This window comes from Eimeria acervulina, genomic scaffold (genome assembly GCF_000499425.1).
Source record: "Eimeria acervulina Houghton genomic scaffold, Eah_scaff13, whole genome shotgun sequence".
Classification (NCBI taxonomy): Eukaryota; Apicomplexa; class Conoidasida; order Eucoccidiorida; family Eimeriidae; genus Eimeria; species Eimeria acervulina.
Genome location: NW_013550293.1, coordinates 57,793 through 71,446, shown reverse-complemented (window position 1 = coordinate 71,446; position 13,654 = coordinate 57,793). Strand labels below are relative to the sequence as shown.

The 13,654-nt window shown below is 51.3% G+C and overlaps 3 protein-coding genes across 3 annotated transcripts; 2 read left to right on the top strand and 1 right to left on the bottom strand.

Moving 5' to 3' along the window:
- Positions 1 to 4,006: 4,006 nt before the first annotated feature.
- On the top strand, positions 4,007 to 4,918 carry EAH_00003720 (hypothetical protein, conserved; the record flags this gene model as incomplete). The annotated part of the gene is made up of 1 exon (XM_013397334.1): positions 4,007 to 4,918. The coding sequence occupies one exon, from the start codon at positions 4,007 to 4,009 to the stop codon at positions 4,916 to 4,918; it is 912 nt and encodes a 303-aa protein (XP_013252788.1).
- Positions 4,919 to 6,930: 2,012 nt separating this feature from the next.
- Positions 6,931 to 7,622, top strand: EAH_00003710 (hypothetical protein; the record flags this gene model as incomplete). The annotated part of the gene is made up of 2 exons (XM_013397333.1): positions 6,931 to 7,308; positions 7,527 to 7,622. The coding sequence occupies 2 exons, from the start codon at positions 6,931 to 6,933 to the stop codon at positions 7,620 to 7,622; spliced, it is 474 nt and encodes a 157-aa protein (XP_013252787.1).
- A 1,217-nt stretch (positions 7,623 to 8,839) lies between these two features.
- Positions 8,840 to 12,781, bottom strand: EAH_00003700 (hypothetical protein, conserved; the record flags this gene model as incomplete). The annotated part of the gene is made up of 9 exons (XM_013397332.1): positions 8,840 to 8,951; positions 9,103 to 9,242; positions 9,517 to 9,751; positions 9,868 to 10,439; positions 10,606 to 10,805; positions 10,976 to 11,285; positions 11,452 to 11,592; positions 12,062 to 12,218; positions 12,495 to 12,781. 9 exons carry the CDS (start codon positions 12,779 to 12,781, stop codon positions 8,840 to 8,842), a joined length of 2,154 nt encoding a protein of 717 aa, XP_013252786.1.
- Positions 12,782 to 13,654: the final 873 nt, after the last annotated feature.

The window sequence follows — 13,654 nt, the reverse complement described above, 5'->3', positions numbered from 1 at the left end:
AAAACCGTAGACAGTTGCTAAACATTTCCTTGGCCTTCAGTAACCAGCCTGCACCCAAGTAGAAATGCATGTTCCAAATCAAGACAGCCCATGCTACATCTGCCCCTTCAAGCAGCACGCGTCCTGGTGTGCCTGGTCACCCAGGCAAGGAACGGGTGGACCGGGGGGCGTCTTTCTGCAGGGCTTGGTGCTGGTGCGGGGTCTCTTGTTTCTGTAACTCAGTCATTTCCTTCAGCGTCATCTCGTCCTGCTGCGCTTCTTGGTGATGCGCCGCCTCCTGCTGCTGCGCCGGCTGCTATTGCATCTCTAGTAGCTGGATCGTCTGTTTTTGGAGTTCTTGCTGCTCAGGATACAGGCCCTGCTAGTGCCAAAACCTAAGTAAGGTGACCGCACATACTGGTTCGTTGCATATGCCATTCAGCAGCCAATAGGGGCATCCCGATGGTGTATCCACAACCCAAAGACGAAGCCAAAGTACGCGAGTGCTGCATTTGAGTCCCTGTACATGCTCACGAATTCATTTTGTTTAACATCGCTTAGGGAAATCCATTTTGTTTATATTTTCTGCTGTTTTTCTTTGCTTGTCTATCCGTCGGCATCCTTCTGCGCTGAATGCGTTTGTCTTGCATTCGCCATTGCTGGAGGGCCCCTTAGCAATGTAGACAACAGCAGCAAGTTAGCTTTGCGCTGCAGCCATTCTCGTTATGAACTATTAAAATTATCACCGTACTCTATCAGGTGTGGAACGCAGTATTGCGCCTGTCATCGGGAAAAACGCGTCAGCGGACATAAATGGTGATTAGTCTGCTGAACCCTGCTAGCGGTCAACTCGTTTCTCGACCCTAGCTATCAAAAAAAAAGTTTTGCTTCAGTATGATTTCGTTGAGGGGCATGCAGTCGATGCGCACGCGATACCTCCCTTCACTTTTCTTTTTCAGCACCAGGCTGTATCCAAATGCGCCAACTCACGATTGAACTTTGCCTTTTCTTAGCACTTATGCTTGCCTGTCAACTTCGTGGTCAAGATGTGGGGGTGCCTATACCTTGGACTAAAGCTCGGGGCTGCTTCGGAAGTAACTTTGATGGGGAGCAGTGGGCGTGCAGCGCGTGGCTCGCCCGCTGGTAGCTCGCTGATACCTGCCACCTCTGAGACCTCTTCCTTTACCTACGCCTACGTCTGCTGTTCCTCAAGTGTTGCCTGGACCCAGCAAAACCTGCGAATTTCGTATGACGAGCAAAGCGGTGTGCATGCATGCCTCCAATACTTCCGGTAGCGCCTCTGCACTGCACACGAACCTCCTCGCTCCTTTATACTTGGGAAGCTCTTTCCAGTTACAGAATACAAATGCCACTGTAAGCGCTCAGAACTGCAGTCTCTCAGTGATCCCCTGCACACACGCCTCAACAGTATCGTCTGCTGGCCGAATGCGCACCTTCCACTGAGCCGCTCACGCCATGCCTAGGGTTTCGCCATGGTTAGCTGGTTCAACATTGAAGTCTTGTGTCTTTGTAATGTGACCCATTTCTGAATCGTTGGCATTCTACACCCATACTTGCTGTCTTGCCTCTCCTGTCTGCCATCCACAAAGCTTAGCCGCAGTGACTGCATCAAGGGATAAAGACGTAGCTTGCAGCTCTTCGTTGTAGCTTCAGATATTAGATTTACTTCGAGGCCTGTGTCAAGTAGCACTAGCAAGTACTGATTACTAAAAAGAACCTGTATAGGCACTGCATTAGCTTGTGGTGGGTCAGCAGCAGGTGTTACTGTTACTTGGTTCGGCCCCACCACTGCCGCGCGCTGTACGTAAGAGCATTTTTCTGATCACATTCTCGGTTCCGCTGGCGGTGTTGCTCGAAGTCTTCCTTCTCCAGCTCCTCGCTCTTTCTATCCTTCTCCAGTTCCTTCGCTCTTTCTATGCGCTCCCTATCTCAAAGAATGTGACTTGGCAAAGAGACCAGATTAGCATCTCTATACGCCCCTCTGGCTTTTTGGATGCCAGATTCCCTCCACCGTTGGACTTCTGTCCAAGAAGGGTTGATTCTACTCAATACAGCGCTTTATCGACAGCATCCGTTGTTTAGCTTTTCTCATTTTTGCCATATTCGCTTGTATATCTGGGAACAAACCTACGCCGTAGCGCATCTCGGAATGCTTCCACAGTTCGAATATGATTCGGAACAGCATGTTTGGATACAACCGCCATAGCCGGGCCTCCTTTTCGAATAACGACGAAAATTTGCAAGTAGCTACTGTAGCTCTTCGTGCGCATTATGGGAATGCGATGGTCTCAAACGTAATGGGAGTTAGAGATCTTATCCGAGGACATTCCATAGCTTATTAACCGAACCAGCAGGCTAAAGATAAGAGTTTCTAAGAGCAGCTGCCCTCCCCTCGACCCCAGGCGCTCTAAGCAAAGCGGCGAACGGCCTGGGGCTGATGCGGGGAGTCACCAGCCTGAAATGAGCTGCAACGCCTCTCTCTGCAACTAATGTTGCAAGGCAGCCCCACGTGCAACCAAAGCCAAGCCCCCTTTCCTGCATGCACTAATGCTGCAGACAGCTGTTGAACACTTACTTGACCCCTAGTAGGCAACATGAACTCCAGGAGGAATACACGTAGAAGCTTCACACAGAGCATGCTATAGCCTGCAGGCAGCGTGCGAGCCTGTGGATATGCATATACCAACTCCGCACACTCCCGTCAAGCCTGACACGCCGTCAACGAACTCTTTTTGTTGTAAAGACGCTACGCCGTGATAGGATGCAGACAATGCGGTAGTTAAAGTTTAACAAGGCGCCCAGCAGATAGTCCCCTCCCTGCGGAGAAGCAGATCTGATTTATTTCCCCTACGAATAGGAGAACAATGCTTAAGGTCGACGGAGGTTCGAGGGCGAACTATGAACACCTGCCTATTCCTCCACAAAGCTTATTCACGACTATCCAGATCTACGCACCAGGTTGCTCAGCTGTGTGGCCTTCGCCTTCCAGCCATGTTTGCTACCCCATGGACCAAAAGTCCCCGGCAAGGCCGTCGTGAGGTTCAAGGGAATCAAAGCACAATGCATTCGACTTCTTAGGAAGCAGCTGACCTTACTTCCTCCCCCAAGTGCCCAAATCACAGCGGCACAAAGGCCTGGGGCTGCTGCGGAATGTAGGCAGCCACTCATGAATTCCATCGCAGCTTGCTGTAAACTGGTGCCGCGAGGCAACCCCACACGCAGGCATACCAAGACCCCTTTGCATTGTGTGCAGCGCTACTGCAACAAGCAGTAGCGCTGCACACAATTCCTAAATATTTACATCGCCTCGCAGTAGCCACCCAAAACGCGTGCAATCTTCAGAGACCATGCTACACAAACCATGCCGCAATCACTGGTTGCACGACCGCCTGTTCAATTTAGTGTCCGGATCACCGAGCTTGAAGCGGCGAAGCAAGGGGAACAGTGGAACCAAGCGAAGACGCGCGGAATTCGCACAGCCGCAGTCAAAAATCACAACCGGTGAAGCACCCTCGCACGGACGTAGAGGATGGAGGGGACCCGGGTGCAGTTGGCTGCTCCAGAGGCCGTCGAGCTACCTGGACTTACCTTCACAGTAATACATCGATGTGTATGGAAGGGAAGGAGGAAATGTGTTGCTAGCCTGGGAGTCCTGCATTCTGTTCACCTTCGTTTTTCCTACTGCGGTACCCGCGACTGCATGCCTAGCTACCACTTCCCGCATAAGTTCACTGGTCGAGGAGGCTCAGACAGTGCATGCTTCCTGTTTAGCCAAATTATGCTGTTCTTGAATGATTTTTTTTCGATTTGCGTCGTTATCTTCATCATTTGCCTCCTTCAAGTCTCGGGTCGACGGCAGTGGACTTCTGACTGGCCGCAGCTGCTCGGAAGCGGGGCACTTGACCGTCTGCGCCTTTCAGATTGGCCGATGGGCACGATTTACTTTATTCCAGATTCTGCACTCTCACCACCTCCCCCTATCTTCATCTAATAGTGTGCGGCGGTAATGGCAGTGTTTCTCCGTTTTTTCAGCCAGCGGCACTCCCCGAGGAGAGGCAGTCTTGAAGATGTAGCAGCCGTATCTCCTCGTGAGAAGGAGCTACTAACTCTCGAAAAGCATCCCCGTTCTGAACCGCCTTCGTCTGAGAGCCCAGACGTGCGCCCAGACTCGGAGGAGACGCCTTTGGCATGCGGGAGCACACAGTCTGTACTCGCAGGGCTTGCAGTCGGTGTGTTTTTGGTGCTTTTGTGGTTCTTGCCTCTGAAAGATGTGCTTCGTCAGGTTGTGGAGTGCCAAAGGAATAGCCCCGCAACATACGTGTTAACTTACATCGTCGCTGGACTGCTCATTCCCGCTCCGCTGCTTTCAGTTTTGGCGGGGGTGTTGATGGGACCTTCCCCTCTCGCTGTGGTTGTTATTCTCTGTGGGAGTTTGGGTTCTGCCTGCCTAGCGTTTGCTATATCTCGTTTCTTGCTGCGGCAGTTTGTTGTACGGCGGTTTGTGCGTCGCAGCCAACAGCTACAAGCCATTGAGTTAGCATTGCAGAAGGACTCAGTGAAGCTTGTACTGTGCACGCGGGTGATACTACCTTTTACCTTCAACAACTATTTCTTGGGAACAACGCCCATATCAGCTACGACTTTCGCCCTTTCTACGGTCTTGACTGGCATACCGTTCGCCGTTCTGTATGCAATAGTGGGGGGAGAGCTGCAAAGCCTCGACAGCGCACTGGCCGCGAAGTCGTTTGCACTTCAGGGGACAGAAGTCAACGTCTTCGGACTCTGCACGGTGTCTAAGAAGCACTTGGAGGTCACAGGGATATGCGCTGGGATTTGTTTGTGTTTTTTTGTGGTGCGGACGATTAAGCAGTTTGCCTCTCGAGTAATTGCAGAAGCGCAGCTTGAGCCAAGAGGATAAACGAGACGGAAGAAAACGCAGGTATATTTCGTCTTGCCCGGGTGTGTGGATTTGAACGGAAGGAACAGGAGTTGCTGCCTGCTTCTGTTGTATTGGTATGTCGCGTGTGAACTGTGGATTTGCGCATCAAGAGGTAGTAGAGGTAATGAACTGGGCTTTAGACTTTTTCTGTGCAGATAATACTGTTTCTGAGGTGGGGAAGCACCTAATGTGCTGTTGTTACCATACGACAAGCGGGGGCTACGAACCGAGTTGAAAACAGCTATTGCTTGTTGGTGGTCCGGGATGGCATATTCGCAGTTGACAACGAACATGAGGCAGGCAAATCAGCGGTTAAGAACTTCGTAGGTGTTTAGGCGTAGAACGCACACCTTTGTAACCGCCTAGTCGGATACTTGCACTGTCTAGCCTACCCGCAGCAACTACGGGCAGCCCAGCACTAACGTAGATCTGTGGGGACGATCACGGACGCGTACGGCTGGACAGGGTAGCAGTCTTACTTTATGACGGCTTTGGGTCCCTACGAGACACTCACTACTCGCTACAATCGCTTAACATATCAGTGACAACTAAGGCAGAAGGGGGGAACCAGAATTTTGCTTCTCCGGCGAGGAAGGGCAAGATGTTCGTCGGTCTTGGGGGACCACAGTATCGGTCCCCTTGTGGCATGCATGATCTTAAAGTCACTTAGAATAGCGCCTGCCTATTTAGAAATATAAAATCTGGAAGCAGCAAGTTTTTCATGGCTGTGACTAGCCTCGTGGGCCACGGATGGCTGCTTGGCTGGTTCAAAGGTATGTTGCTAGTGACGAGCGGCTCAGGCGGCTCAGCAGCGTTATGACCCTGCTCCGACAAGGCTACTCGCCGAAACGTAAGACTTCTCAGTTTTTCCTTATACAACATTGCGTTCGGGGATGTTCAGATTGGCTGGTTTTTCTTTTTGGCCGCTAGCTGAAGAGAGTCATTGTGTTCCTACGGGGACTTCGGCGACGGGTGCATTAGATGTCTTCAACGTCGAGCACCACGAGCCGAGAATTGGCTCTTTCGCTAGCTTTGTCGACCTTCACTGTTTTTAGGTTAGTAATACATTGCCTCTTGCCCCCACACTCTAGCGACATGGTGCGGCATGGGATCCCATGGGTACGTAGGCGTACCGTTAGGATGCATTCAAGCAGCTTTAGCTGGTTCATTATAGTGGCCGTACTGGCAAAGGTCGTCGACGCTTCGTGGGCCTTTCAGGCACCTTCAGCGAGCACTGAGGAGGTCCCGTCTGCAATCCTTCGGCCTGCAGGGGAACCTCACCAGAGGCGAATTCAAGGTATCCTGGCGGGCATTGCAGGCGGTTCTATTCCTTCTAGTGCATCAGCGTTTGGAGGAGTTTTTGTGAATCTACTTCGAGAAGTAGGTATTTACATTCCGGCCATGACACGCCAGGCTACTGCGTTGGGAACTGCAGGGCGATTTCTGCAACGGCGCAGCAGCTCCTCTTCGTGTTCTTCGTTGGTGGTTTCATTCTCCTAGCTTCCCCACCAGCTTCAAACTCTGATGCTTAATTGGTAAGTGAAGTCGTGCGGCGCATATCTGTTTTACACCGGCGTCTGTACTGCGGATAGCTGCTTTGCCGGCGTTTTCCCCCCAGGCAACTACCGTGGCGGTGGACAATTGCAGATACACAAGCGATTGACCAGTTTTTCGGCGCAGGGCAAGGAGTTTTTCACGACTACATTACCATTCTTGGCGGGTGTTAGTATGCGTCTACATGATCCTTTCCCACAGGTAAGGCTTCTGTTTCCTGTGGGGGGAGCTGGTTATGAATTGTGCTGGCATTCCGCTTCGGATTGGCGTCTCACTTATTGTTCCTTGTGTGTAAATGTGGCAACAGGGACTGAAGCACATGATGAGGTTGAGACAGTCGGTTCATTTGCGACGAATTCAAGTACTTCGGGATAATTCCTCAAAGGCAACGGAAGCTGTTGCGCGCCTGAGGTAGGCTGCGTCTCAGTGCGCTGGATATGCATCACCGGGGGTTCCTTGAGCGGGAGCCGAAGCTCAAGGCTGTTCTGATATACTTCGATAGCATGAGGAAAACCATGGGCAGCTGCTGGCAGGAGATGCTCAAGGACAGAGACTTCACCCAGGCTAGTTGCACAGCTACCTGCTTGTGTCAAGAGATCACATTCGAGGGCAAGACACGAAGTGTTTCTCCCGCTAATGAAATTATGAGCTTTTACTTGCACACTCCGGAGGCCACCAGTTTTGATAAGCCGGAGGCAGAAAGAGTGTCTCGAAACGAAGTCGACGTCAATACAATCATTACTCAGCCGCTTCCACTCCCAGACGCAACGGTCGACATTTATGGAGATATCACGAAGAGCGATGGAGATCTGCAGGTGCGTTGCAGTTGCGTGGGCTGTATTGAATCAGAGCAGCTGAAGCTTCTTTATTAGGAAAGGGCATCAGCTGACTGCCTCCAGCACCATGCTGCAGCACGCAGTCAGCTTGGTCTGCTGTATGCATCTCGCCGTACATATTTATTCCCAAGTCTGATTATTGCAACAGGCAGTTGCGTTTGCTCAGAATAGGCGCTTTCGTTTATTTGGTTTCTCAGGTCGATTTTGCAGACATGTATGTTGGGGGCCTAAGCATGTGGGCAGGCCACGTTGCCCAGGAAGAACTGATGCGCGGAGGCTCGAGTTACACGTGATTATGCTGTTCGCGAGCACCCTGAAGGATGATGAGGCAGTTACCGTCAAGGGCGCTGAGAGTCTCGTTCTGTACCCAGGTGACAATCTACTTACAGAACACTAGTGCGCATTTTGCTTCTGTCCAAGCTTACTAGATTACCAGCAGCTGGGGATTCGTGGTTCCGCAGTGCCAGCACATCAAATTCAGTGGCATTGTTTCTTCTCTGGAGCCCTTTTTGGTCGTGTGTTTAGTCCATGTATAAAGCGCTTGCATTCAATGCGGCGTGGGCAGGTTACGAAGGTACCTTTTAGGTGTTTCCTCCTGTGGTCTCTGTTGGCTCTCACTGGAGTATCCACGGCCACACTCCCTTGGATTCGATGGGACGACGCGAGACAACTGTAGTCGCTATTGATGCTATTATTGTTAAGAACGAAAGGGAGCAATACTCCACCCGCAGCATGAAGCGAGAGATTCTCAAGGCAGCCCTTGGCTTTCAGGGCGACCCCTCTGAGGATGCGATTCATGCAACAAGGGCTGGGGTAGCAACTGGGAAATGGTGAGCAAGTACATTGCTTTTTGTCAGTATCATTGTATATTCGACAGAGATTTGAAATTTCGGATTCTCCTGAATGTGGTGGTAGAATTGTGCACTGCTTGTGCAGGGGATGTGTTATATTCGGCGGTGACAACGAACTAAAAACTCTTCTGCAGTGGATTTCTGCCGCAGCTGCTGGGCGAGAGCTGCATTACAAGGCATTCGGGGACACGAGGTTATCACACATGCAGGTTACGCTGTGTGCGATTCGTCAGAAGTTCCCCACCACTAGGGACCTCTTCGAGGCGATCGTACAGAGCATTCAGCAGAGGTAGGAGAGGCCTAACGGTAACTGGATCCTCTGGCAGTCGCTGCTGAATATAAAGGCAAGGAAGCCAGAGTGAAGCATGGTTGACAAGCATTGAATGCGGGAGGTCGGACATGGGTCCAGCCAGTTAGACAGCCCGCTGAACTTCTTGCCACAAGTGTGGGCAGGTTGTTCTAACCCAATGCTTTTAGCCAGTTCAGCGATGGGATCTAGCAATGAATACGACCAACTCCGCGAGCCAGCAGTGCTAAGCAGCAGGATTTGTGCAATTCCAAATCCGGGTGGGAGGGCACATCCAACAGGGGCTTGGGAACCCTTAGGTGACAGATTGTAGCAACTCCATCAGATGGCTAGGAAGATGATTGGTGCGCAGTTAATGGCGAGCACATGGAGTCCGCACCATGCTCAAGTATGGAAGAGATTTCTGCACCCGAATATATTCTTTGGGTCCAAGCACATCTTGACTCCACGCAACACGGCCACGCCTGATTACAAATGCAGCGCAGTGCAAGCATGTCAAGGTTGCCCTTCCGGCGTTCCAGGATGCAGTAAATAAAGTTTGGCGTTTAGTTGAAATAATCTGGGCTTGACTTCGCTCTCGCATGCACCGATGCAGATTTTTTAAACTGGGCCTACGTCGCAGAGGGCCTACTTGTTTCCCCAACAGCATTGGGCAGGAACTCCCGGCGCAGCTTCCCGATGCCGTGGTGGTGCGAAATGCTTCCTCCGAGATCCATTATGACTTTACGTGCACCATCTTCAATTTGCTTGTAGACCTGGAGACAAAGGAGCTCGTAGGTTTCCATGTGCTTGCGCTTTCACAAGAGGATCTCACCGTCACGTGCTCATTGCAGGCATTCTGTTGGAGTGTGGAACGCATCTTAGATGAATACAGGCTAATGCTTCCTTATGCGACAGTGCACCGTAGTGTCGTGGCAGAGTGGGGAGCAGGAAGCCATGCGCAATGCAAGTACACCACGACAATACGAAGCATCCACTATTACAGCATGCTCGTTTTGAGGTGATAACTCGTGTTGGAGACTCACGAACCTTCATGGGGTTTTCTATGCCAGCCCAGTTAAACCCAAAGTAAAAGTACAGGACAGCTCCCGCGTCGTAGACTTGCGTCAGTCGAGTCATGACGAGGGGCGGATGACGGATGCCTACGCACTTGCACTCCTTCGAAATATAATTGTGCACTGAATTTCGGCACTTTAGGACCAATGGCCATGCGATCGAAGCTTCAAATGACTCGAACACCCAGTAGTGGTCCATGATGAAGTCCCTATAAAGGTCATGCAGGCAGACTACAGCTGAAAAATAGACTGGGAAACAGAAAGACGCAAGTATTGCGTTAAACTCCCCTAATGCTTTAGTTTCTGAGATCGGAGGCTGCCTCACCGGACGTAAGCAATCAGAAATGTCATCTGATAGCCCCTTTGTCCGTTCTTCGCGCCTGCGGGAAGGCCCCCAAATCTCTTCGCTGCCTTATAAATGTTTCGTTGCTGGGCAGCTACTTCCTCCGAAGACCCTTCAAATAGAAGGGTGCATGCACACAGATCCTCCTCACGCCAACCTTTGATCCTATTCAGGTAGAAGCTCTTGATGCCGTCTGTTAGTGCGTCTCTGAGTCCCAGGCCACCTGTGGGTAGCAACAGGGGAGAGCAAGGCGCAACACTATAGTGCTTTGCCGGTATATTGTGATAATCACGCGAAAGTCGCACGTATAGCAGAACAGCGATGCAAACAAACAGTAGATGAATTTTGAGCTCTAAATTGCGTGTCACCATGGTAGACAGGCCAAGCAGCGAGACACTACCTGGGGGAACAGCTCGGAAGAGAGCGCCGCACTGGGTCTGCCGTTTGTCCATGAGACGGATACTCGCCGGTTGCAACTTGTTGAGAGCCACATGCCGCATAAAAGCGACGCCAACCTCGAAACATGGGAATACTAGACAGCCGTAGACTTTTTCCTGGAAGGTAAGTGCATCACACAGCCGTACGTTTTTTCCTGGCAGGTACGCGCATCCCATTCGACTGGTGGTACACCTGCCTTTTCAGGGTTTTAAACAAGAAAAGCCCGGTGGGAATTTCTACAAATGCTCGACCCAGAGTTCTCTCCTGTCCCAGAAAACGCACCTCAGGGAGAAGCTTGACCTTCAGGACCACCTGCGTAATGATTCCCAGTGTGCCTTCGCTTCCCAGCACCAACTGCTGCACAGACGGTCCACTGGAGACGCGGGGAGCGGCAAGGCGCTGATTAAGAGTTCCCTGTGGTGTTACCATTACTGCGTCAATGAGGATGTCTTCTATGTTCCCGTAGGCATTCTTTTTCATCCCTAAACTCAATGCGCAGTCAGTGGCTCGAAGACCAGAGCAAATAGAAGACGAATGGTGCGTGCTTTTCCTCGGGTTCCGCTCACAAAAAAGTCTACGAAGGAAGATTCGCCAGATCCGATAGGCATCAATACGACGATACACGCCCAGATGAATGCATGCGAAGCCCCACCTGAAGCGCGGGTAGCTACCCATCCACCCACTGTGCTGAATTCCAGGCTATCTGGCTCGTGGCCTAGGGTAACACCAAGGCGGCGAAGCTGCTCTTCGAGGACTACCCCGACGGCTCCTGCTTCTACAGTGAGAAGGAGAGCATCCCTGTCAAAAGAAAGTATTTTTTGCATGTAACTGAGAGATACCGTTGCCACCATGCGCTGTTCGTCCTCAGGAACTGCCAGTCCCAACGTCACCGATGTCCCACCACCAAACGGAATTAGACAAACTCCGTGTCGTACTGCGCATGAGACAATCGCCTCCACGTCCTGAACGCATGCGACTCCGCTCGTCGTGCATTTTCCACACAAAGAAAAAGGCGGACTTTCAGCACATAAGTTGGCGCCATGGTCAACTTGTGGGAAGGAACATTGCAGAAAAATTGGAAACTAAGGGACCGGTGGGGGGGAAACAAGTGACAGTTGAAACACTCACTTCGTGGCATTTGGGGAATAAGACTACATCTGGTAGGCGTTCGAGCTGCCCGTACCTCAGTGCGAAAATCTCAGCACACGTATGACCGTGTCCGTGGTAAAGTCTCTCTAATCCGTCCTCTGAAACTTCCACCCCAGGAGCCTGCAGGGCATGGAGGCGTTGGTACTCACTCGCCCAATAAGGCTGTGCTCCCCCGGCATTCTACCTGCTACGCTACTAAGTACATTTCTTTCATAAAATGACAAACTCAACTTCCTCAAGCTTTCCCTTGGCTCCAGCAATGCTCTTGCATGCTCTCAATCCAGCAAGTTTTGCAAAGCACATTAGGCACACGGCAACACCGGCGTCAGCTTACGAGGCATTCGTCGTTATAAAAATACAATGCAGAAGCATACGGGGAACAACCCGCTCGAGAGGTATGACAAAGAGGAAGGAGCGAACAGCAAGCTCACGGAGGCGAGTCGCCAAAAGTTGATAGCCAGGCAAACAGAAGCCCAATGATTGCGACGTGCACTGCATTCGCAGGTTTCCTTCAATTCAACAACGACTAAAGCAGCGATAAGCTATCCATACCCATTTTTAACAGGCAAAGATGCGAACATCCACCCACCCGGGAGAGGAGGTCGTGGAGGAACTCCCTCTTAATAAGGCGCTGAGGGCTAATAATAACTTCCTCTCTCGGTAAGGACTTCACCTCGAGGTCCAAGCCCTCGATGGAGTTTGTGAACCTTTGCCAGTGCTGCAGCCGTTGGCCGCACAGAGGGTACCTAAAGAGGGCGCAAATTAGCAAACGAACACGCAAATTCAGGGGAGGGGGCATCAGACGAACCAGAGCCAATTTACAGAGCACCGCCATGAACCGTGCGTGCATTCCCTTCACTCTAAACTGTAGGGCCTAAACCGTAAATATGAAGGCCGTACTTTATCACCTTAAGCTCCCGAATTGAAGGATGCATTCCCAACTATCGCAGTGGCATGAGAGATTTCATACAGCATTTGGATGGAGGAAGTGTTCGTCTCTATGGTGTTTTGTGTTTCTGTACCTGTTTCCTGTCACTGTCAACGTGGTCTTGTCAAGGAAGTAGATATAGGTATCTTTGAACCCCCATCCGTTGGCCTTACAGGCAGCTGCGCGGTTTCGGCCGTAGTGTATCTCGTGGGAGGGCAGACGAAGGGCAGCGAAGGCATCGGGGAGAAAACGCAAGGGGAGCCGTAGGCTGGTAGGGGACTGGAGACCAACAGCCTCTTGGATGCTCACCTTTTGATCATGCCCTTGCCGTATTGCTTCCGTCGACGAGCTCAGCCTGGAACCGTTATTGCCAGAAAACATTTCGGATTTTACTTCAGGCGGATGCCTCTGCAAAATAAAAAAGGGACAACTCAAGGCTTCCTAAGAAAAGACCCTGAGCAGTACAAACAGCAGCTGCTGTCTCATCCGTGAGGTAGTGTGTTCGCCGTTCTTGACAGATGTTGTACTCCACGTGCTGCATCGGTGAAGGACGATTGTGTGCAAATACTGGAAGAGAATGCACCTTGTGGTGGCGACTGGAGGGGCCAGAGAAGGCCGCTGGACATTGTGCTTACGAGGAAATTTCTGTACCATGAGCAGAAGTAGTGGGGGGACTGGCCTGCTGGGGCCTCACAAATCCGCCTGCAGTGGTCAGGCGTCCTTGGGAAGGCGTTTGGTGGAGGAAGGAAACAGAATTGCGCAAAGAGGAAGAAGGTAACGATCCAACAAGCTGTCCGCAGGCGTGAATGTGTATGTCAAGGCAGGCGGTAAACAGACAGCATCCAAAGAGCTTCGCTAGGTGCTACTGGTTCTGAAGTTTTTTCCATCCATGAGACTCGCCTGCAGCTACAATGGGATCTGCACTACCAGGAGAACTGTAGGGACTCTTGAGTTGCAGTGGCACCGCTGCGTTATTATCAATTGGCCTTCGGCAAGACAGAGGATGAGCCGCACGGTTGCTCCTACAGGAATAGTGACAGGAAGGGACCGATCTCTGAACGTGTAATTGAAATAATCAAAATGTAGAGTTGGAAATTATTTGGCGCAGATATTTCCTCCTGTTCATGCAGCCAACCAGCAGTCTCCGAGATGCCGCCGCTGCCTATGTGGTACCCCTGAATCGTGTCCTCAAGGTAAGCCCAGATAAATGGACGAAATCCTCTGTCTTCCAGTTAGCAGTGCTTTCCTTTACTA